We start from the raw sequence: 25,473 nt of genomic DNA on the forward strand, positions 1-25,473 counted from the left end.
GTGGCAACAAATGTGAGAGTAAGAGAGTGCTTGCTTCCCTGCAAAATTGGTGTGTAGAAAATGGGTTGGGTTTGAAAACAGCCTGATGTTATTTAGAGATGTCAGGTAGCAGAGTTTACTATCTGAGGCTGTAAGAAGTGCAGAGTCAAAACAAAAACACTGACCCTGTTCATGAATAGATATGTTGTTAGTGTCACATTAAAGGTGGTTTTAGTCAGTGACCAAATTACATTTCGTCACTCAGCCAACCGTATTTTTTTGGGGGTGATCAATAAGTTTTGGTCCACTTACTGCCCACTCTATTAGACACGCCTACCTTGCCCCACCTTTTAAATGTAAAGCCACAGACATCATCATCATCATCAGTGGTCACAGGATGCTGCCCACAGGATGGGCACAGGATGGGCTGTTGGATATTTTCGGTTTGTGGAGGTGTACCTAATAATGTGGCCAGTGAGTGTATATGTGAAATGCAGTTCAAATGCCTTGTTTAATTCTAAACTACATTTTGTATGCTTTCAAATGTATTTTATGAATAGGCTACACTTTCTTCATGTGGGTGCATCTGCCCCAATAACTTAATCTGCCATGACTGTAAAGGTTACTGCCACATTACTGCCACATGGTGGAGCTACACACACCTGCTATTCTGATCTACTGCCATTCTGATTTAAACTCTGCTGTTGAGAACTATTGAGTTGCCACAGTGCCATTCCACCTGCCTTTTCTAACAACCAAAAAGTAGACTATAGAACATGATCATGGATAAAGACAGAACAAAAACACTCTGAATAAACTGTATAATCTCCTGGTTAAAATTTTTAATGTCTGATGATTCCCTGGATGAAGAAAGAGTCAAAATAAAGGAAAAAAGCTACTCTGCCTGACAAGTGAAAATTACAGTACTTTGCAAAAATCAAAGACCACCCTTCATTTAATTTCCAGTCAAATTGCCATTAACTACAAGTTATTCAGTTTTCTGAAATGTTTCTGAGGAGATTAGATAAACGATAATCCACTTGCATGAGGAATGAGAAAGTCAAAAGAAAATAAGTGAAAAATATGAATTTCAAAAATTGAAGTTAAAAAACCTAAAAAGATACTGAGAAAATTGGACTTCTAACAACCATGCAAGACCTGGTAGGCCATCAAAACTGTCACCGTCAGATAAACAACACTTAAAGCTTTCATCTTTGAGACAGAGGAGAAAATAAAGCTTCACTCTTGCTTCAGATCTGAACAAATCCACAGGTGCTTCTGTCCACCCTTCCACTATGAGGACACAATTTAACAGTGTTTACATTTGTGGCATTTGAAAGACAGTTTTATCCAGAGCAACTTATAATTCAATCATTGTACAGAGGTAGGCGGAGGTAGTGTTAGGAGTCTTGCCCAAGGACACTTTTTGGTGTAGCTAGGGTGCTTGCCCAGGGTTCAAACCCCAGTCTGCAGCATGGAGGACAGAAAAGAAAACTGAGAAAATTTGTATAAGAATGCTGAAACAGTATATCTGGGATGTACAGTATGCTTTTATGTACTGGTGTGTCTAAATTTGTATTTGGTATTACTTGGTTCGTGAGAAGTAAGCAACTAACTTTTAAGGCTGAACTTTAAAGCTGTGCAAAAGTATTTCTGGGGATTATTTAGAAAACTGAACGCACTAGAAATTAAATGAATGAAATGTGGTCTTTGATTTTTGCATTATACTGTATGGACGCCACATGATCTTTTCAGTATTTCTCTACATTTATAACTAATCATAAAATAGTTTATAGTTTGTGGTAGTCAGTGAATTATAGAGGCCTATGTTCAATATTGTACATTTGACAGACCTGAATTATGATGTCTGTTCTTATTTATTCATTTTTATTTCATTTATTTATTTATTTAAGTCATTTTAATATTACTCACAGTAACACTGTTCACATAAACAGCCATATAATTCTTGTTTGAAATGTTTCTGCCTGGTAGTTTGGTCTATCTTCAGTAATTTATCACTGCTACCATACCTTTTCCTCACTAAAATCACAGATACAGTACCGCAATGAATGTTTGTGCCTGAACAACAGAGCAGAACTAACAATCATCTGTGTTACAATACACCTCAGTTTTACAACTTGGTTGAGAGTCTTCGGACTCCGCTGAGGCCCTCTGATTTCTGTCGTCCAAGTCCAAATAGTCCTTTGAAGATAAAAAATATTATTTTAAAATATTCACTGTAGTTCAGTCATAGACATTCATAGAAAGAACACACTGCATATAATATTATGCTATAGCATGATCCTCCAAACACGTTAGAATAATTTGGAAGTATATTTAGCATTAAAGCGTGAAGAACACTTACTCGATCATTTTCAAGAATGTTTTCCAGAACTCTAACAATATCCTTAAAAGAAGGCCTCATGGAATAGGGCTCTTGCCAGCAGTCTTTCATCATTTGTATCCTGTTGAGTGTAAAATAGAGACCGTTTCTTAGAGGCAGGGCCTGCACTAGAAGCTAGCTTGTTTTGTTTTTCTCTTTGTATAACCACGAGAAGTTATTTTGCAGATTATATGATACATTATATGTCAGGTGTTTCAGACGCATTGTTCTAAACGCTTATGCACAAGTAGTGACTGACATGCTCTTCTAGACTTGCAATCAGATTGAGTGAGTCTCACAGCCAGGGCCTGAGAGCTGGCAGCCCTGAAGTCTGTGCACACTAAAAGTTCATTTTCTATTCACAGATTCATCAACAGACAATAATAATAGTAAAGTAAATAAAACACACAGACCAGACACTTCATTATGTGATACACATCCATGTATCTACACTCATTGTCCATTTTATCAGCTCCACTTTATATATATATATATATATATATATATATATATATATATATATATATATTTTGGGGGGGGGTTTACCAGCGCAACACACACTAACATGCCACTACTACATCAGTGGTTAGTGTCACTGCAGTGCTCTGTGGTGGTCCTGTGGGGGTCCGTTGAAGGACAGGGTGAAAAGTGGCTAACAAAGTATGCAGAGACACAGTCTACAGTCTGTAATTGTAGAACTACAAAGTGCTCCTATATGGTAAGTGGAGCTAATAAAAAGGGATAATGTGTGTTGATATAAGTAGATGTACTCAATGAAGTGACCAGTCAATGTATGTGTCCGTTTTCTGCTGATATTTGCTGGTCTAGTTTGTCGGGGATCTGCCAGTCTAAATTTGCTAGTGTTTGACAGCCTCTTTTCAGTACTCATTTTTTTGCACATATTTAAATGCCTTTAGGTTGGATATATATTATAAAATAGGATTGTATTTAATTAATCTTGAATGTTCAGCCTGTTAAAATTAACAGGTATGAGTAAACATTTCCATTTATGCTATTTTTGGCTTAATTATTTACAAATGGAAGGCAGTCAAAACAAACCTTTGGTTCTCCTCTAACTCTATTCTGAGAGATGTGAAAAAACCTGAAAGGTGTGAAAAGACCTAACCACTTCTACTCACATCTCCGGCCTGCATTGTTCAGGCTCACCATTTCTGTGGCCAGCACACACATAGCGAGCTACTTCCTCTGATGTGTTCAAGTTAGGGTAAGGCAACGTGCCTGAAGAATGCAATGAGGAGTTAGTCACAGCTGTCTAGCAGACATATGGAAACAGTGATAAAACAGGTGATAATTAATGACTGGATTTGCTTGTCCATGAATGTAATCCTTTTTATGAGCTGACTTCATTTTAGGTCTCTAATTATTTGTGAATGACACACTTACCAAATGTTTGCATCTCCCATATTACAATACCAAATGCCCAGACGTCCCCTTTGAAGCCATAAACATCATTCTTGAAGTACTCTGGAGGGTACCACCGCGAGGGAATTCGTTGCTGCAGGAAGGACAAAAGAGCACCACAACCTGAAACTATACCCTCAAACTGAGAAAGTAAATATGAAGGTGCAATGATCTCATACCCCTTCATATGAATGTACAGAGCAACAAATATTCAATACAAAATACACACACACACACACACACACACACACATGTATATATATATATATATATATATATATATATATGTCTGTATTGTGACACTTCATTTTGAGTGGTACTTTTTACATGAAATAAATACTTGACAGACATATCAACAACATATCTATGACACAGCAGCAGTGAATACATTGAGTAGATTATCAAGAGACTTTAACTGCATAAATAAAATTTGTTTGTAGTCTGCCGAATTCATTTGTTTTACACTTTATTTGGAGAGTCCAAATCCATGTCTGTGGATGTTAACCTGAAAGGTCACTGAGCATGTAACATGTATAATACTGACCATCTCAGCATCCTCAACCAGCTGTGAAAGACACACTGCTGACACCATTCTGTACCTGGAGCTAAACTGGATTAGGTTTTGGTAAAGTTTAGGGTTAGGATTAGGGCCAGGGTGAAAGTTAGGATTAGATTTTGGGTTGAGGTTAGGGTTAGGGTTAGGATTAGGATTAGGGCTAGGACAAGGGTTAGGTTTTGCCTAATGGAAGTACTACATAAACTCTACTTCGTGTCACATATCAACATATATCAAACATCTACTTAATCTCAGTAATGTATCAGCATCTACAAGATGTTTACCACAATGTATTCAGATGCTGAACTACAGCTACTTCACTACTATATATATATATATAGAGAGAGAGAGAGAGAGAGAGAGAGATTAAAAAAAAATTATGTCCAATTAAGGCAAATCTGATTTTTGTGTGTGTGTGTAGCCTTGGAGCTTCCTGAGCCCAAGTGTTTGAATATTTACTCAAGCAGCATTTTTTTAAAGGGGTATTCCACAGATTGTTTATATTTATGCATAAGTCAATAGCGGAGAGATAAACAAAGTAGTCTTTTGATTTATGTGATGTTGATGTTGTGATTGGACTCTTGCAAATGAATCTCAGAATTTAAGAACCAGTTATTTTTCCCACCCCTAAATAGGACCCAGGGGTTGCAATGTCTACAACACAAATATGCAAGTATTTTATTTGTTATCCAAAACAAACAGTCAACCTACACTTAAAGTTTTTATAAGTACTGTTATATGATAATGGTAAAATGGCAAATCAGAGTACTTTGCCTTATAATGCCCTGCATGTCCCTCTCTCCTGTAAATGGCTTTGAAAGTAATCTCAAAACTACTGTAAAAAATGTAAAACATGTCTCAGGCATCAGATAACATATTCATAACCATTTCACCATGTAACAGTTTTCTGCGAGGGAGTTTTTAGAGGAATTAAACACCTTAGATGTCTGCTTCCCATCAGCACCACCGCAAACAATTCTGACTTGAGAGGTTTCTCTGGAAAGCGTTTCACATCAAACCACATTGAACGACTTTGTTCACACCATAAACATTTAATTATCGAGTATTTTCCATGGCAAAATCATTGGAATTCCTCTTTAAACTTTCTGCAGGTAAAAGACTTATTCTGGCCTTTAAAATTCACTGTTATCCTGAAAATGTTGATGGATCTCAAGAGTGTTGAATACTCCCCAAGGCAGTGTACAGACAAAACTACAAACACATCTTACTTACCCTGTAGTCCTTTTTGCAGCTGCTGCCTCTGCTCCATGTCCGTGCAATTTCTCTGGCCAGTCCAAACTCAGCTACTTTAACTTCATGGGGAAAACTGTGCACCAATATATTCCTCAGTGCCAGGTCACAGTGCACTATCTGATGAATATATAATAAGCCAATAAGTAGAAATAATCTGAGGCATCCTGTTGTGAACAAAACCCGTGTTGTTATAATGCAGAGTAAAAGCAAAGCTCTTGTAGTGTAAGTACCATTTTAGAGCGCATGTGCTCCATGGCGTGTGCTATGTGGTAGGTTGCGATGGTGAAGAGCTGCTGGAGCTCTTGATCCCTGCACAGTCTTTCCTGATTCACCTGCAGGAAACTGCGTAGGGTCCCGTGGGTGACGTACTCCATAACCAACATATACGGAGCTGCGACACAAAACGTGTTGGCAGACCATCAAATGCAATAGCACATAAAGTACATATGTTTGTATTGACCCAAACACAGGTGGCCTAACACACCCTGATGTACTTGAGGGGTTAATCCTTTAGGGGTGTAAAATGCATTGAGGCATCTGATGTGAAAGTAGCAGTCAGCTCCATTCTTAACCTATTTTTTGGCCAGAATAAAATTCACAGGCTTTTTTCTAATGTATCGTTGTTAGTGCTGGTCAATATATCATGTATACCTGTATTGCTGTCACACAAGAATATTGATTTTTAGTTTTAAATCTAGCATTATAATGATGATCCACGATAACATTCTACTCCATAAAAATAATTCTGAATCTAATTAAATCGTGGTGAAGTTTGAGCTAATCTATTGAACAATTTTCTGAAGATTCATAATTGAATTGATTTGTTGCAAGGTCTGAGATCTACACCCCTACCTTCTACTGCTTCAAATGTCATTTTGAAATATTTACAGCATTGCAGTTTTCAGCAGAGATTCAATGTAAACCATGTCATACCTTCTGTGATGTCCCAGTCCAAAAACTGCAGCAGGTTCTTGTGCGTGCCCAGCTTCTGCATGACTGAAACCTCTCTTTCCACCTGCCTATGGCTGCAACCTAAAAAAAAGACTAAATTATTAAAACACAGTATGCCAAAAGGGTAACAACAAGGACACATAAGAAATTAAAGGGAAAAATTTCTGCATAATTCTCACTTATTGAGATGTAAACAAGGTCATTTGTTTAGAGTTTGACGTGAAATAGTGCATAGTAAAGACAATTTTTTGGAACCAGGAAACAGGGGTCGCAATGTCTACAACACAAACATAACCATTTTATTTAGCATTTACTATCCAAAATGACCAGCGAGCCTACATGTCTTCTGATTTTAAGATGTAATGTTGATCATAGTAAATTAGTAGTTAATCTAAATATTTTGCCTTACAATACCCTCGCATGTATCTGTCCACCATGAATAGATAAAAAAAACAAAAATTAGGGCAAAACTTTACATCAAAACTATTACAAAGCATTGTCTCAGGCATCAGGCACTGTATTCGTAACCTATTTATGTAATAACCTTCTGTAAGGGGGCTTAAAGTGGAATTAGTCCGCAAATGTCTGGTTCATTTCACCACCACTGTGAACGAGTTTCCTCTAGAAAGGCGCATTTCCCATCAGGCCACTCTGAATGACACTGTTTGCACTGTAACCTTTTATTTATGAAGGAATGTTAGAAAAAATGATGTAAGGTCTGCAAAAATGTAAAGAAGTGAAATCGTACCTTTTTTGAAGATCTTACAGGTGAACGTGTTGTGGCCTTTGATGGTGCCATGCATCATTTTCGCTTTATAGAACACTCCCTCTCCTCCAGCTTTGATGAGCTGATGCAAAACGAGGTCGTTCTTATTAAATCGGCCATCCTGTGAAATGTAGTTTAGACAGTCAGTCATTTTATGTTACTAAAACCAGTGTTTTTTTCTATATTAGTCCTAACAGTAACACTTTAAACCTCCAAGACTAAATATGTACAGTTGTATGCAAACATTTTGGCCAGAGCACATATGTTGTTGAGTTTTTAAGTGAAATGGAGTAAACACTCTGCAGCAAAGTAGGCCTTCTGGCTGATATCACAACTTGCAGATATTTCTTTTAGCCAGCTAGGAGTCTTTTCTTTCTTTTTTTCTTTTCCTGTTTAAGGAATTTCCACCCATTTCTTCTTGCAGAACAAAGAAGAAATTCTTTCTGAAATTCTTGGGTCTAATATTCTGAAGATATCCTTTATGATCTACCCACAGGTTTTCAATAATTTTCAAGTGAGGGGAACATGAGGGAAACTCCAAAAGCTTTAGTGTGATTTTCTTGAAGTAGTTCTTGGTTCTTTTGAGTTGTTGTGGATCATTGTCCTGTGGTAGAAGCCAGCTGTTTTTTAGCTTTAGATCCTTGACTGACTGTGTCACATTTGCTTCCAGAATTTGTGGACATTTAGTGGAATCCACTCTTTCATTTACCTACTCAGTGTTAGCTGTGCCACTGGCTGACACACTAACCTAAAACCTAACAAATCCATCCTAATGCTTTACAGTAGGCACTGTGTTCTTTTCATCAAATGCTGCCCCCTTTTTGCCTACAACATACTTTTGGTGATTGTGGCCAAAGAGTTCAATATTTACTTCATCAGCCCACAGCACTTGTTTCCAAAAATGCCTCTGATTTATCCAGATCTTGTTATGCATACTTTAGATGTTGACATTTGAGATTATGTCATCAGTAAGTTTTCCATGCAGATAATGTTTCTGCAAGCTAAACCTTCCTGAAGGTCATTTGTGGACATAAGGGGATTTACTTTCTGGCCAGCATATGAGCAGTTCCATCAAAGAATTTTCTTAGTCTTCCAGGTCTTGAATTGGCTTCCACAGTTCCCCATAACTGCCATTTCCTAATGACATTTGGACATTGCAAGCTGCAAGTGCTTTGGTAAATTTCATAGGTAGAAGTTGCTAAGCTAAAGGTATACTACTACTGACAGGAAAATAGTAAGGTAACTTTGCCCTCCGAAGCCTGATGCTAATATTATAATATTAATAGTGACAAAATCTGTGACATGGTATATACTATTGTGTGCTATTCAGTAAAGTGGTAAGATGACCCCTTTAAAATGTAGATAAGGTTAAACATAGCATACTGTAAAATGTACTTAGACTAGTAGTTTAGTTTAATCTAACTCGGGTGCTTCTCAGCACTATTTCAGTATATGTTTTATTATTTTGATATTTTATTATCATAAAACTCATAATAACTCTTAGGCCAGTGCTTGAAGTTACTAAAACCCCTAGAAGTCTATGCTATACTATTTTGTGAATTCTATCCTTCAAGATTCTATTAAAATTATATACTCAGTAATGAATCACATTTATGTTAAATTTACATTCAAAGAGTAACGTTTACAATTGATTTACATACTATTCTGATACTTTGAACTTTTTTCTTTGTTTTTATGTAAAGAAATGTAAAGCAAAAAAATGTAAAGGTTGGTTTATCTTTCCTAAAACATGCCTAAACGTACCATAATAACTTCTAATCAAATTCAAATAATGAAAAAAACTCTTTCTTTTGTGGTTTAGCAGATTCAACAGAATTTCTCTGCTGTATCAAAAAGGTAAATGTAAAAATGTATAAACAGGCTGTTCCAAGCAAACACAGCTTTGCCCGAAAGTCTTAAGCAGCCAAAAAAACAGTATAAATATCTGTTCTATGCGCTGCAGACATGCATGGAAATTCCTTCAGCAGCACGTCTGATTTAATTTAATAGAGGATTAAAGAGCTGAACTGGGTATTGGATGGTAGCTGTGGAATTACAATGCATTGTGTATTTGCTTATTGCACCTAAGACTTTTACACAGTGCTGTCATCTGGAGGGTTTGTGTGTTGAGTCACATATTCTGATTCTTTCACCCATAGTACCGTTTGCGATGACCTCCACAGAGCTCTCGAAGCTGACTTGCTGCTTTGTCTTTTGGGTCTGGAGGTAGAAAGGTTGTTTTCTCTCAGTTTGACTGTTACATTTGTCACAGGTGAAAAGTTTCGCTCCAAAGGGTCAGCTTCAGGGGCCACAGGGGACAGCTGTTCTGTCACTGGCTGTTCTACATTCTGTAGCTTCCTTATGGTGCGCATTAGGGACCTGTACCTGGAAGAGGTAGAGGGTATTAAACTGTTTGTATGTCACATATTGCATATCTTGTAAAGTCAAAATTGTTGGCAAAGCTCATGATGTAGCTTCAACCATTTGGAGGCAAACTCACTTTTTCAGCCACATTAAGGCCATTCCAGTGATGAGAATTATGAAGACAGATGCAGTTACGATTATGTAGAGCATCATATCAGGCATATCTGGAAAAAAGAATGATCTTAATAATGACACTGCAATGCATGCCTACTTCATGCTATTTTTAGCTTCTTTCCATCCCATGGGTCATTGACAGTAACAATGGAAAGTTCCATACTACCTTTCTCACCAAATTTCTCATTTGATTCATTCTTCTTAACTGTTGTGCAGTTAACGACTGCCATGCCAGTAGTCTGCACTTGTATATGGACCTATAAGAAAAGAAAGGAAAAGAAAAAAGAAAAGAAAAGAAAAGAAAAGAAAAGAAAAGAAAAGAAAAGAAAATGGAAACTTTATCTTTGAGGAATATTAAAGGGCATTATACAGGGTTTATACATGTAATGTCTGTCCATAAAGAATTATAGACAGACATTACATGTATAAACACTGTATAATGGGCAAGTTAAACAAAAGTTATTAGCTGACATATCTTATCTTTTTTAAAGAGCCCATTTCATGGAAAAACAGATCCCCCTTGCTTTTTTAAGTAAAGGTGAAGTGATATGTAAACATTGTTATTGTTTTAAAAGATACCCCTTAATACCCAGTTCATGGTCCAAAAATTGCCTGTTTTGAATTCATTGTTTCTGTGATGTCACCAGAACCAGCTCATTTACATACATACATCTATTCTGTATACATCTATAGTGGTTTAGCCCCATCCATCCATACTGAAAGTGTAAAGAGTGTTTCAGCTTTTTAAATGAGCCACAATATAACACAGCCAGTCAGAACAGAGCTCATTTATCTTATCTATATCTATATCAGTCTTAAAGGCACATAAATAAAAACAGCCTGTTTAGTTCTGTGGGATAAGGTTGAGGTTGGAAAACGATCATGTAAAAATGAATTTCAATCATTGAAAAAACAGAACACAAGAAAAATGTAGGATATTACGGAGAGGCCATGAGGTAGTTATAATTTCCTGGAATGCTATCTTGAGTTAATTATCTTGTGATCTCAAGATAACAAAGTTGTTATCTTCAGATAACCAGTTAACTCTCTTGTGATCTCAAGATAACAAAGTTGTTATCTTCAGATAACCAGTTAACTCTCTTGTGATCTCAAGATAACAAAGTTGTTATCTTGAGATCACTAAACAACTCATTATCTCAAAATAACAGTCCAGAAAATTATATCTACCTGATGGCCTCTCCAGACTTCCGTAGGAAATGTGTTCTTTGAGTTTTAAAAGTTCAAGTTTCTCAACTGCCATCACTCAAAATTTTTGAAAAATGGTTTTAAAAACTGATAAAAAAGCACTTCATATTTATTTTATTTTATCTTCTCCAGAACTGAACCTAATAGTAACTAATGCAAATGTAAATCTGCCTCAACCATTAATTCTATAATTTAACATTACCTAAAGTTACAAAAATGTTGGTGAATCTACTCCAAATATGTAGGGAACTAGGCTAACAAACAGTCTGCTAAAGTTTGTTAGGCTATAGCCATATAACCACTGACAGAATACGCCACACCATGTTGAATACTTTTATATATTGTTCACTTATTTGTATGTATAAATTTTCTTATTTTGTTGTTTTCATGTTGATTGTATGTTAACTACAGAAAATCACTAAACATTTATTAACAAAAAATAAAAAATACATCATATATGTTTTTTTATATCTCCATTGTATTTTTTTAAACATCATTTGAACACAACAGCTGTCCTTTACATTGTGTGAACATTTCATGACAACATCCTGATTTCTTTATAGTGGTGGTGATAGGAACAGGGGGTCACAATGTCTACAATGCAAAAATGGCCATTTTATTTACTATCCAAAAGTACCAGTGAACCTACACTATGGAGAAGAATTTTTTGCAATCACTACGGTAAAAAAATGTGAAATGCAATGCAAACATTACGTTACTTTTTCATAGTGACGTGAAATACATGCCAAAATGAAAATCAAAACCTCTATTACATTATTTCCACATTGTGTTCCCCCAATCCTGATCCTGGAGATCTACCACCCTGCATAGTTTAGCTCCAGACCTATTCAAACACACTTGATCCAGGTAATGAAGGCCTTCAGTGGCATCTGAGTATTAGGGCCTGGTGGGTTGGATCTGAGCTCTCCAGGGTGGAAGATGTCCAGGACCAGGATTGGGCACCACTGTCTTTACTGAATATTACACATGAGGATTTGCATTCAAAAAACTAAGTGCTGAATTTGTGTCAGAACTGAATATAATCAATATAATGTAATCAGCACACAGCTATATTGCTACAGAGCCCCTTTATGCCATTACATAGATATTTGCAATGAAATTATATTTCCTCACAAACATTTTGCATTCCGTTGCAAAACGTATCGTATTTGCAAGGGAACATAAAATCATTATCTTTTTGTCTACAGGCTCTGTAAACAACTCTTTAAACAGCACTGAAACAATGTTATGGATCTTTTCCCTTTTATTTTGGCACATTTTCTGCATGTCACTGTTTAGCCATTTTTGCATATATGCCATATTTATGTTTATTCCCTGTAGAGGAGTGTTAACTTATTCTCACTTAGAAGCAACAAAACATGCTTTTACAGCAGGTATTCAAACTTCTGCATACTGCTGTATTTTTAAGTATTGCATGGTGGAAAGCAGTAAAGTATCAGCGGTGTTGGTTGGGCATGTAGAGATAGTATCCTAGAACTGTTTTAGGATTTTTTTTAATTAACCTGTAAAATATGCAGCTGCTACTTTTTTACTTAATATAGAGATTTACACATCAACAAAATGTGCATACCTTCAGCATTGCTATTGCGTCTTATACACAAAATCATAAACAAAAGGAAAATAAGAAACCTTTGCAACAGAAAGTGAAAAAAAGGTCAAAAACAGAGATGTTTCCTCAATAATGACATTATTAAGTCCTCTGCACATTTCCGCTCTCTCAGCATCAACCAGCTCATCCACACGTCTCCCCTCTAACGTCCTGCTAACACCGAAACACTGTATCTATAGTTTTAGGTATTTTACAAACTGAATAATCTTTCAGTGGAACTCTTCTTGTTTAAAACCAAAAAAGAAACAATATTTAAAATATATTGTTTGTGGTCTGCAAATACAAAATATTAGATAAACATTTTTAACATAAAACATCAGACTCATGATTTTTTATGTACACTGTAAAAACTAATGTGGAGTTTTAACTTAAAAACGTAAGTAACCTGGCTGCCTTAAAATCTTTATTTATTGTACTTTGATTAATGAGTCTGATACCACCTGATACCATGTAATGTAAGCTTAGTGTACGCTAATAAACAAACAGCTCAAGCTGGCAGTGAACGAGGGTCTGTTGCACAGTGAAATGTTGCAGACCCCTTGAGAGTCGGATGCAAAGCTACTGGTCCCTTTAAACTGTTTCAGAGTGTTTTAAACACACACAAACACAATCACAAACACTTCCCCGAAATGGTTGGAGACACGTAGGCCAGCTAAATGGAGGAGAAATAGTCAACATTTGCAGTTTTAAGGTTTTTAAAAAGACTAAAGACTTTACTCTGTTTGACTGAGAATTGAAGTATAAAAAACAGTATAAACTTTAATAATCTCTAAAGTAAATTTGATCTTTTTATACGTGTCTTTGTAAAATAGGCTGTAGAGCGATGGCAGTGTCCTATTGAGCGTTTGCTCAATACGCTATGTTATTTTGAATGAAACAGCTTTAGGTGGGGATTCACCAAGCATGTTAATTGGACAGAGCATTTTCATACAGTGTGAGTATATAAATCATAGGCTTTTCTATACACAATGGCTTATTCAAACATACAGTGTAAGTCACCAAAGAACAAGATTTCTAATATCATATAGTGGTTTTGTGGCTTTAGGGGACAACTACAGCTCAACCAGCCAATCAAAAGACTCCAACAAGACGTAAAACTCAACATGTGAGCTCCTCACATGCAGGAGCCTTGGATGTAATTTCTGCTGTTACTAGGCTACAGAGACTGTTGCTGAAAGAGACAGGTGATGATCAAAACTATGAAATGTACTTTACTTACAGCTGTACAGAAGTGCTTTTCTTAGAACAAAACTTCTCCAATGCAGCGCTACTCGATCAAAGGTATTTAATGTAGCATAGCTAGCTAATGTACATCATTTAAAATCAGCTAGATTTTAATGATTGAACTGTTAAGGTAGCCTGCATAGCACTCATTCACACTAAAAACTTCTTAATTCTAAGTACTCGGTGTGTAATGTTATTGGTATCAGCAAGTACTAAAAATGTGTACTCGTACTCTGTCTGCAAAAAATGGTATTGATGCATCCCTACAATATAGCTGTGATTACATTTCAAGGTTGACTGTATTCAATGCGTACATCAGTTCAGCATTCTGTTTTTAAACGCTTATCCTCATGATTTTTTTTCAGTGAAGAGGTGAAACAAAGTAAGTAAAGAGGAATTGCTTTTCATTTTGACACACATTCTTCATGACACTATGGAAAAGTCATGTCATGTGTTTTCCCACTCTAGTGACTGTATTTAAATTTCTGTCAATATACTTCTGAGTTATTATATGTGCTGTTGTTAAAGATAAAATAGAGGTCGATTTTTAACATTGGTAAAAAAGTGATACCTTGCCACCATGAATGGATTTTAAAAAGTACTTCAATCTGTAACCTTCTCTCAAAACTATTCTAAAACAGTGTTTCAGAGACAAAGCAGCATATTCATAATCATTTCATGTTACAGACTTTCTGGGAAAGCACTTTCAGAGACATTAGGCTGTTCAGACGTCCGGTTCCTCTCACCACCACTGTGAATGATGCAGACTCTCTAGAACAGAGCATTTCGCATCAAACCACTCTGAAAGACGGTGTTTCCATCTTAACCATTTAATTCTGCAGAATTTTTGATAAACTGGTGAATTTCCCTAAATATATACAGGAATTATCCAACAAATGGGAACCAAAACCTCGCCCTTCGAGTGTTCACCGTGCAATACTATTAATACTATTATTACTAATAATATAATAGAAATATTAACTATCTGAACTATCTAGATACTATCTGAGCCAATTCTCAGCACTAGGTCACATTATTTTGATACAGGCTAACATTTTTCACCTGCATCCTTCAACATTACGAGACTGCAGAAGAGTCACAATACTGTCATGATTTTTAAGGGAAAGCAGCAGTCCTAGACATTCAATGTACTGCTTTTAATAAGAGAAGAAAACCCACTTACTTAGAAAGATGATGATTAGCTCTGGTGTTCTATCATGGTCGTGAGTCATCTCACTCTGTGGTGAACTCAGGAGATAAGTTCTACTAAAGAAAAGGGGGCTGTCATTTCCTCTTGTGATGTCTATGTAAAGTGTTGCACAAGTTGCATCCAGTGTTTTAGCAGGTCAGCAAAGCTTAAAGCCCACTTTGGTTGTGGCTTCCTGTCAAAAAACAAAACCAAAAAAGAAACAAATAATACCCACACAACCTCATGCTGCTATGACAGTTCCCCAGTTGACTATTTTGACTCTGAAGCCTAACAGTTGTTGTCCATGATAAAGTGAAAGCAACAGAAATGTGTAGGTTTTTTACTGCATATATCCCCCCAAAAACGTCGCATCCAAAGCCCACTAACAGAAACTGAGATTGCACACAGACTTGATAAAAGGAGGATAACAGGGCTAGTTTCTCTCACAAATGTTACTAGAATGTCAAATACACATAGACCACCGGTTCAAAAGGTAACCTTTAGCCTTTAAAAGCAGACGGCAAAGGAGGGGCACAATAGTTTCTTTTCCTGTCAGTTAAAACATCACATACGTTAACATTGTGCACACTTTTTTCCATCTTGCCATTTTAACAGTGGTCAAGTTGTGTAAAGTGTGAAGTAAGTGCTCTGATGACACCAATAAAATGATGTGAGAATACATGGTTTACTCACAGGAGGCCTAAGAGTTGTGGTTGCAAAAGCCACATATGCTTCTTTATTTGTCTAATGACACTGTAATGGAACATGGGGTGTGACCTTTTTAACCTTTATATAAAATATGATATTTAACAATATGTAATCATTATGTAAAAGGCCTTACAAGAGAAAAAAGGGAAATAAAGAGATTAGAAAGAAAAACAAACAAGCAAAACAAAAAAAGAAACAGCAACAACACACAACACAACACAACAAGGCAGTCATTGATAAATGTTTAAATGTAGTGCACAGTATAGGATTATTGTCTTTAATAATACGCCTCTACCAGCGTATGCTGATTTACTTCTAGGGACATGGGCTTAGTTGGAATTCCATATACCATAAACCTTTAAATATTAAAGATTGCAGGCCGGCTCTGAAAACTTGTCTTACTATCTGGGCATATCAATCTAAGCAATTAGAGGACACCACCGGGACACAAAACCACAAATGTCAAATTGTCGTTTTGCAGTTATTTTGGCCATTAAAAAATAAGCATTTAACCTTCTCTAGCCGTTGGCTTATGGTTGGTGTCTGTGGTTAAAGCCAGGACATTGTAATCACTAAGAATGTAAGTCGCTTTTTTGTCCCAGGCTCCCTGAGGGATAACCCCAATAATATACATCATATTAGTGGTTAGTGGTGATCTCATCTGCAAGTTTAGTGCTTCTGTATGTGCCTTTGTGCCTTGATGTTTAATAAAGATCACTTCTTGTTGTGGAGATGATGGGCTCCTCTGTATCTTAGTCTTTGTCAGAAGTGGGACGGCACCCCATCAGCAGTCTGGAGTGGAACTGTGTGCCATGTGAGCGGACACGTGGGGGCTCACATAATGTTGTTTAAATGTCATGGTTTCTCAGCGTAAAGGCGTGATGTGTGTATTTGTGGGTGTTTGTGGTGGGAGATGGTCACTGTAAGGGTGACCTCGCCCATGAATTCAGTGCTTCTGTACGTGCCTTTCTGTTTATGTGCCTTAGTGTTTAATAAAGAGCATTTCTCATGGTGGAAGTCATGGCCTCTCCTGTCTTATTCTACACTGATGCCACAACATTTACAAAGGCATACAATTCCTTACAAATACTGTCCCAGTATGGCTTTAGTTTCCCTCCAGCACAGTTGTTTTGTATTATATTTAGATATGACCAAAGGTGTTTTAAAGTATCTCATTTTGTTTTAAAGTAACTCTTTTCATGCTGAGCTACTGATCTCTTTATGTCCTTTCTCACACAGTTCTTTCCAAGTTTCATATTCAATTCCAAGGTGCCTTCCGAAGAAGATAATTGTAAACAGTGGTATAACTGTGACATAGGTTTCTTTTGGTTAGCGCATTTAAATAGTCATTTAGTCACTTACTCAATGACTCAAATAGTCATTTAGTCATTCAAAGACATAACACTCTTGAAGTCAACCTGATAAAAAAAAAACATACCTTTTTGTACTTTTTAAATTCATTTTCATCACAATTCATCATATCATACTACTTAAAAGACAAGATGCTAATTTTCCCAAATTTATGACTGAAGTAATGACATTTCCTTGCCTCAAAAACATCTTTCTCGCATAACTACATTCCCAACCAGTGGGGAAAATAACCTTAACCAATAATATGTTGTTTCACCTCCCCTTCCACCACTCCCTCCTATCACTGAGCTAAAATATCAGCTGGATTAAAGACCCTCCCTGATACCATGTTTCACTCAGAAATATATCATGATGCAGAAGGAAAAATTTAAATGTTAAATTTAAAAATAAATGCAATGTGTTATTGGTATAGAACCTTTACAGTAAACGGTTCTTCTCCCTCACACATCCATTTACCAAAACAGTTTTTCAAAGAAAAGTTTAGGGAATCAAAAGTGGTTCTTCGAAGGCATCACTCCAGAGAAAGCTTTTTAGCATGTTCATCTTTAGTGATGGCATGATTCACCTTTCCACCAGTCAGAACCAATGAAAACTTACTGCTGGTATAGCATAGTGGCTAACGGCAGATCTTTAAGCAGAAGACAGGGGTTTGATTCCCCGCCCGGGGAAGCACACCATGCTACACCAGTTAAGCTTGGGGCTTTCAGATGACACCTTTTCTCTTGAACATGCTCTTTAATCAAAGAGCACCATGTGCACAGCAGCTGAAAAGCTCTTCTCTAGACATGCATTTATGTTGAAAAACATCCAAATTTTCTGCTGAGAGCCATGAAAAAGCACCACACATCATCACAGCTGACCAATCAATATTAAGGACGACTGGTCTCTAGCCTGTCACTCATCCAACTTGAAGGAAAAGCTAGGGTGTTTTTGAACATGCAGAGCTGCACAACACTCAACACAAATCTGAACATAACAAAGAATTTGCTGTATATTAGTACATACAGTTGTATGCAAAAGTTTAGGCACCCCTGATGGAATTACCTGTTTTGTTGATCTCGTAAGTGAAAACAAGTAAACATCCTCTAGAGGCAACACACTTCTGCACATTTTCATGCACAACTACTGTTCATTTGCTTAATTTAACATATTGGAAGAAATAAAACGTTAATATCTTGCTGCTGATGGGACGAAAACTCTCCATTTTTGCCGTTTGTCAGTTTTCAACATAATTTGATAATGCCTGTTGTCCTTCACATTATGTGTAAATTACGTGATGAATGGACCAAAAGAAATGGCCCAAAATTTCATGGAAAGTGCCTTGCTGAAAGTCTGGTTCCATTGACTTACATTAAAAGTAAAGTAGGTTTTTGCCTTTACCTGTAAAGTTACCATTTTGGAGATAGAAGGTTTTGTTCTGAAAACAGCAATATATATTTTAACTTACACATTTTCTACTTATATATACTTTTTCGGTATATTAAACGAAGCGGAAATTATGCACTAAAATTGGCAGAAAACTGACATATTTAATTTTGCTCTCTGTAGAAGAAGTGTTAACAAATTTTCACTCAGAAAAGCAACAAAACACATCATCTGAACAAAATTCAAACCTTTGCATGTGTATGTGTGTCATTTTTAAGTGTTCATCAATGATCTCAGTCCTCTGTTTTCTCACAAACCGCATTAACCCGCCACCTATAAAGCACACTCACTTTTCTGAGTGCCTTGTGTTTATTAAAGCATCATCCCAACATCCCTTAATGCTACATTCACCTTCCTATGTAACATGATTTATTTGTTGGTTGCGCTGAAAATGAGCATTTGCCCAATGCATAAATGTAGACTTGAGCTGGGCCTAATCAACGTGCTAAAACCTTCTATTCATCTTTGACCTGCACACTAATTAACACTGCTTTACTTCATATTCAGTACATATTTTAATATTTCACATTCCAGTACACATATTTTCAAAAATGCTATGTACACAATCTTCGTCTTTTAAGAAGCCAAATCAGTGCAAATCATTTGATCTCGGTACAACTTTACGAGGGATTACATTAAACACTTTAATACGGACAAATGAACAAAAGTTTACAGTTAATATAAAAAAGAGCATTTCAGTAGTAGATTATGAACGTAACAAAAGAGGCCTGATTAGGAGACTACAGTGGCTCTCAGCTGAGAGCCAAGAGAAGGAATAACCAAGAACCGGTACAGACAAGGAAAAGACACTGCTAACTGATTAGCATTACTAGCCAAGTCCGGATTACCACTCAGCATAATGCAAGAGACAATCAGAGACACTATAAGAGGGCTGGGGTTCCACATTTGGATAATATTTAATACTATTTAGACAAGGTTTACTAATCTTCAAGTTAAATATGTCATAGTGGCACAATGTAACAAGATCAAAACAATACTAATCATTGTACTTGCTTAACTCGCTGCTGTGTGACTGACTTCTCTGGGCATAGAGATATTAACATTAATATTACAGCACAAAGATACAGGTCCACGCTGTAAAACGCTTCATATTTAGCCATAGACAGCTGATAAGTGGAAGAGAGTCCAACCCTTTACATATGAATTCTTTTTTGTATGTTTTCTTTTGCAATCTACGAATAAATAAAGTGCTCAGACATTTCCTCTGTGACATGCTGACACAATTTACAATTCCGGTATCCTGAGCGAAGACGATGATGACAGTACAATGGCACAAACTCTACTACAGGACTTGTTGGCACAGAGAAAACTGCTTGAGTCACAGAAAAAAAAGCATTATGGTTATGTCATATGCTAAACTGACACACTCTGTAAACAAGCGTGGAATGACATTCAACATGTAGATAGAATGTTTAGCCAAAATGTGCAACATCGCAGAATGGGACCATAAAATGACAGCAACTTAAAGCATAAAAGTGCATCCAGTATTCATAACATCTTACAACAAAGATAAAATGCTTACAATCCTCCACTCCTCTTTACAAAGAAATGTGTAATGATCAAACATATGTAATCTACATAACAAAATATCCATGATCAGGATAGCACTGAAAATTAAATCATACTAGCATGATCAATGCCACAAAGTATTCCGAAGATTCTAAACAATAAATAGGACTAGTACCAACCGCATCTTGTCTATACATACTGATGCTAATGACTGTTTCTTGTCACGCATGGTTCGTACAGTATGTGACCGGCACTTACTAAATTCTTCTGTACACAGAATCACGAGAGGTCAACACAAACAAATTAAAACCTTGTGTGAGAAGGACAAACGAGACTGTCAGGAGAACCGATGCATTCTTGAACTGTCAGAGATTGTAAGCCTGAAATAATGGGACAGTACCACAGTTTGGCTAAAATTAACAAAAAAAGGGGGGCGGGGGGGGTTCCTCTCAATCTGAGAGACTTCATCTTTTGAGAGTTCATTTCTCAGACGCTGACAAGAGCACAGGCATCACTGAAGAACACAGTACTTCTTGTAGTCTGTTTCAAAATCCTCATCCATGCTGCTGGTGTCAGCCATCTTTTTCCCATCAGTCTTTGGCATGAACAGAGAGTAATCTATTCCCTGCTGCTCATAGAAGAGGATGTATGCTGAATCTGTGTCGATCTCTTCTGGATTCACCTCCTGCACACATTAAACACACAAACACATTCACAATGACTCGTACAGCTGAAGTTACTATAAATATATGAAAGAGGTTTGCCATTGGATGTCTCAGTGTGAGAGGACTTACCTTGCAGCTGCTGTCATTGTAGCAGTACCATTTCTCGTTGGGGTTTTTGGCATATGTGACATAATGGCCTCCTCCAAGTATCCCTGAGTGACACTGAAAACATGGAAGCAATAATTACTTGAGGAATGAAAAAAGGCATAACATGTCTGAAGCATTTTCATAGCCCTTTATTATCAAGATTTCCAACTTCAAAGCATCATTAGGTGTCTGTGCAAAATGACTTATTTCCAAAAACTTTAATTTTTTTTTTACAAAATTAGTTCAGTTAGCTCAGTTTTTACAATGCCACAATCTCTCTGCATTCTGGCCCAACCAATTTATCGCACTGTCCATAAAATTGGCTGATATTATGATTCCATGGTTTAAAGATCAAAAGATCAGCAAAAATCCTGCCAATAAAGCACTAATATTGTTTCTAACAAAGATGTGCCAAATCTTTAGCCACTGAAAGTTTTCGGCCAAAAAACAAACGTTATTGGTGGCTAAAATGTGCATCCCTAGAGAAAAACAGACCAAAAAAAGTTGAAATATGTCTACAGTGAAGTGTCAAAATGTAATGTTTAACAAATCATTTTAATGATAATGAAAATGGTGATTAAAAATGATGTTGGTTTCTTTCACTCTCCAGCGCTGATCAGCACAGACAAACTCAAATGGTTTGAGCAGCAGCAGCTAAACCATGAAAATGTCAGCTGTGTAGAAATCTCTTGTGCTTTGGTTTCAATAAAGGATATTAAACAGGTGATTTGTAATCACTGTTCATGCTAAATACCAAAAGAGAGATAAACAGGTTGATACCACTTAAAAACACGACATCCCACTCGACAAGAAGAAAATGGCGAAACAACCGAAGCAAAAAGGAAAGTCCCTGTGAGCACGCCGCCATCTGTAGCCACAGTTTTTAAAATGATGAAAAGATTCACAAATGACAGAGCCAAAATACAAGGCATAACTAAAAAATATTAGCAGATAAATGCTCAAACAAATTATAGCCATAGGACAGGTGATTAGATTTGACCAATATTTTGGGAAACGTAAACTGTGAAGGCTAGTGAGACAGAGAGATGGAGAAAACCTCCAAAAGGCGTGGTGGGGGTGTGTGAAAATGTGCATGATAATGGAAACAGGAAGACAGTTGAACACCACGCAGAAAATGAAAAAAATTACACAATTTGTTTGGACAGAGTGAGGAACCACAGGACCACAGTGCAGAAGGGGTACATTCCGAGCCTGTGACACCTGTGCTTAGTTAGTTATACTTAGTTAGTTTATTCAGTCTACTTGTAAACGGAGGCTACAGATGGTTAGCTATCTAAGTCTGGCTAATTAATTAGCTAAGTAGACACTCCAGTGGTGGAGTCGCTGTGAGTGTAGTGTGGTGTCATTGCAGTCTAGAGTCAGTGCAATGCAGAAAAATGTCCAAGGCTGAGATTTGTTCCCAGCCCAGGACTGCATTTCAGTACATCGCTACTGTTTTGAACAATAACCAAATATACAGATGGACACTAAGCTTTTGTTTTGTAATTGTATTATTTGAGTTTGTAAGTTTCTGCTGTTCAATTGTGTTTAAGAACTTTAAGAAGCCATATCATTCAGTAAAGTATTGCTGAACTTTAATTTTTGACCATTTAAAAAATGTATCAGTTGATATTATAGGTTACTAAAATGTTTTTTATCCACGAGCTGTTAAACTGGTCACAACATGAACACACACAATATGGACTGTTACTAAACTAACTCTGCCCTCCCAGTTTACTCAACATATCTATACACTGAACTCACTAGCTCACAGGACTGTATGCACATTGCACTTTAACTGGAATTCTGTATATATGAATATTTAAGCTTTACACTCTCTATACTTGAACATTTATGCTGCAAGCTGTACACTTGAAAATTAAGATGCTATTGCTCATTTACCTGCACTGTTTACTTTGGGAATATGACAACTGTGATGCTGTGCTTACACTGTGTTAACAATACGTACTACATTTAGACACTTGACCTGGTTTACCTCCACATACTGTACACTTCCAATTAATACACAATAAAACCCCTAAGCTGCAATCTGTAAAGTTTACTGAAGACTGTGGTTGTAGTTTATTGTCTTCTTTTGTTGTGAAGAAGAGCTACAGTGTTTTCATAACACCCCCAAATCAGAATCAAACCTAATGAGCATCTCTGTCCATCATCACATCAACCTAATACATCAAAACCGTACGCACCTATTCTGTATGCACCTTTTATCTTTGTATTTCTGTCTATATCTTCTGTTTGTCAGTAGCCTGAGAATGTTTTGATATACCATACAACCCTGTATTGGTGAAATGACAATTAAGTTGAACTGAATTGAGGCTGTGACAAAATCAGGCCCTAGTCACATTTTAGAGGAAGGGAATTTTAGACTCTGCAAAGCCAAAGGCAATACAAACAGTATGAAAATACAAGGTAGGAACACTCACCGATATTGCATACAGGTCATAGATAGGCTCCAGGCAGATCCTGTCTCTTTGGTCCTGTGAGGCCTCCAGGTCTATGCTGTCTTCAGTGCAGCCGTTGCTCTCCAGTTCTGAAACAGACGTGGCGTTGTCACAGTCTCTGCCTGTGTCCTCACCCAGTGCTGAGTCCAGGCCAGTGGCTTCAGCCTCACTCTGGGTGTCAGGCTTAGTGCTACAGGGCTCCAGCTCCAGAGGGCTCTCTGTGCCGCTGTCCAGGCTTTCTTTACTGAGGGACAGCTGCAGCCTGGAATCCAGCCGGGATGCTCGCTTGTGCCCCTGCTTTCGGCTGTCGCCTCTGGGGCTGCTGGTGGGGCTGCCGCCTCTGCTGAGAGACGTGGACAGCAACCTTCCAGAACCTGGAGAGTCTATGTAGTACAAACACACACACACATACACACACACACACACACACACACACACACACACACACAACACACACATACATACACATACACAATATTCTAAACAATTACAAAATTCAAAATCACAGCTGCTGATCAAAAACTTTATTCCACTTTTCTCATTCCCAATCTGAGTGGACAGGACATGGAATTCAGCTTTAACTGAATAAATGCCCAAAATACAGTGCAAAATGGATCGTTTGGCCAAATGTATAGTTCACACAATTTCACCCTTAGCCCAAATGTAGCTGATCAGCATTTGGTGTCAAAAGTTTGCTTCTTTAGTTTTGTACTGATGCTATGAGGCTAATGTAGCTAACAAGTAATGGAAGTGTATAGCCACCAGTTTAGCATGTTCAAATCAACACACTTGCCTCAAACAACTGTTTTTAAGTAATCCTAAATAGACTTTTGTGGTTTATGACATTGTATAACATGGTATTAACTACAATGGACAAAAATATAGACAAAGCTTCAAGATGGCTGCTACTATTGTTTTGGTAACATACTTTTGTTTAAGTAAAAGAGAAAATTTGATTGTTGCCCAAATCATGATGTTAATGTACTACATGTTTACATGGTTAAAGACTGACCTTTCATGCTACTAAAGGTGGAGTTTGAGTATGTCTCTCCTGTTCCAGAGTTTGACAAGCGTTCCTGTTCAGACAGCTCCTCTCCCGAACAGCCTCTCCAACCCTGCTGGCTGTGGTCTGCATCCCGCGGGGTCAAAAACGCACTGGGGTCAAAGTTATCCCTGGGGAACCTCACGATTTTCTGAGATTTAATCCAGCGTCCGTTAACAAACTGGAACCGCTTCAAATGCACAATCTGTACCAGAGAACACCAACAGACAAGTTTAATTGCACTACAACAGTTTTGCAGCTAACAATGGAAGAGAATTAGATTTCAGATATTTACTCACAGCCTGCAATGTAAAACATATTGTCATTAAATGTCTTATTTTTGTTGGGGTCTGTGAGAAAGTGCAGTATTGGTACCAGTATTGGTGGGAGTCTCCAGATGTCCAGCTTCTTGGTTGCCAGGCGATGGGTCTTGCACTTGGAGCAGTAGTAGAGCTCATTTTCGCCCAGTTCTTCCTCTGTGGTGAAGGCCCGCAGGCAACTATCCAGACTAATGGGCTCGGCTTGTGCACGGCGACTCAGCTCTACACTCACATGCTCATCCACCAGCTGCAGGACAGCGAGGCACAGAACTTACTGTACAGGACTTATTACTTATACCTACAGTCTACAGAGTACTTCTAACTCTGTATGTAGCAGTACAAGTATAGAAATAGTCTGGCAAAAAATGTAATTTACATGCATTTCATCAAATGCAGTTTATTAGTCAAATGAAGTGTGGTGTTTGAAGCTACGAAGGTATCTAACAAGTAATGAAGCTTATATTGCACAGATGTGCAGCATGTCTAGCTAAATTCAGACTCCAGAGCTTGCTAAAAAAGAATGAAGCTGTTCTAGACTGGTGTTCAGGTCTTACCCTCTCTTGGGATGTCTGATAGCGGAGGTGCAAAGCAGTAGGGTCCCAGTCAACTGCTATGCAAACGTTGCCTACTGCAGCCCTGTCATCATTACACTCTATGGTACAACCTCTGCAAAACCTGAGGGCAGGAGACAGAGGTTCAGAACTT

General features: G+C 37.3%; 2 protein-coding genes across 3 annotated transcripts in view; both read right to left on the bottom strand.

Moving 5' to 3' along the window:
• Positions 1–1,170: 1,170 nt before the first annotated feature.
• Positions 1,171–15,458, bottom strand: LOC118824710 (fibroblast growth factor receptor 2-like). 2 transcript variants are annotated; one of them, XM_036595068.1, is made up of 12 exons: positions 15,093–15,458; positions 10,025–10,106; positions 9,812–9,899; positions 9,474–9,696; positions 7,294–7,432; positions 6,528–6,626; positions 5,825–5,985; positions 5,574–5,711; positions 3,767–3,878; positions 3,502–3,601; positions 2,345–2,444; positions 1,171–2,181 (listed from the first exon to the last, which is right to left on the bottom strand). In XM_036595068.1, exons 2-12 carry the CDS (start codon positions 10,077–10,079, stop codon positions 2,077–2,079), a joined length of 1,320 nt encoding a protein of 439 aa, XP_036450961.1. In that variant the 5' UTR covers positions 10,080–10,106; positions 15,093–15,458; the 3' UTR covers positions 1,171–2,076. The 2 variants fall into 2 exon arrangements, with proteins under 2 accessions (XP_036450961.1, XP_036450960.1); XM_036595067.1 differs by having other exon boundaries at positions 10,016–10,106.
• Positions 15,459–18,686: 3,228 nt separating this feature from the next.
• The window catches only part of LOC118824342 (ubiquitin carboxyl-terminal hydrolase 32-like), a 29,942-nt gene continuing 23,155 nt past the window's right edge, over positions 18,687–25,473 (bottom strand). The window contains exons 29-34 of the mRNA XM_036594424.1: positions 25,323–25,443; positions 24,824–25,015; positions 24,419–24,653; positions 23,389–23,789; positions 20,927–21,019; positions 18,687–20,817 (exon numbers count right to left, since the gene is read on the bottom strand). Coding sequence (XP_036450317.1) covers positions 20,644–20,817; positions 20,927–21,019; positions 23,389–23,789; positions 24,419–24,653; positions 24,824–25,015; positions 25,323–25,443 — 1,216 coding nt within the window. The 3' untranslated portion in view covers positions 18,687–20,643. The remainder of the gene's footprint in view (positions 20,818–20,926; positions 21,020–23,388; positions 23,790–24,418; positions 24,654–24,823; positions 25,016–25,322; positions 25,444–25,473) is intronic.

The sequence above is a fragment of the Colossoma macropomum genome, unplaced genomic scaffold (genome assembly GCF_904425465.1).
Source record: "Colossoma macropomum unplaced genomic scaffold, Colossoma_macropomum, whole genome shotgun sequence".
In the NCBI taxonomy this organism is placed as follows: domain Eukaryota; kingdom Metazoa; phylum Chordata; class Actinopteri; order Characiformes; family Serrasalmidae; genus Colossoma; species Colossoma macropomum.

Coding starts and splice junctions, on each gene's coding strand:
- LOC118824710 (XM_036595067.1), bottom strand. CDS start 10,079: ATGGCAGTCGTTAACTGCACAACAGTTAAGAAGAATGAATCAAATGAG. Junction 7,433..9,473: donor TGTGGAGGTCATCGCAAACG/GTACTATGGGTG, acceptor TACATTTCACAG/GATGGCCGATTTAATAAGAA. Junction 2,445..3,501: donor GAACAATGCAGGCCGGAGAT/GTGAGTAGAAGT, acceptor TACACTCAACAG/GATACAAATGATGAAAGACT.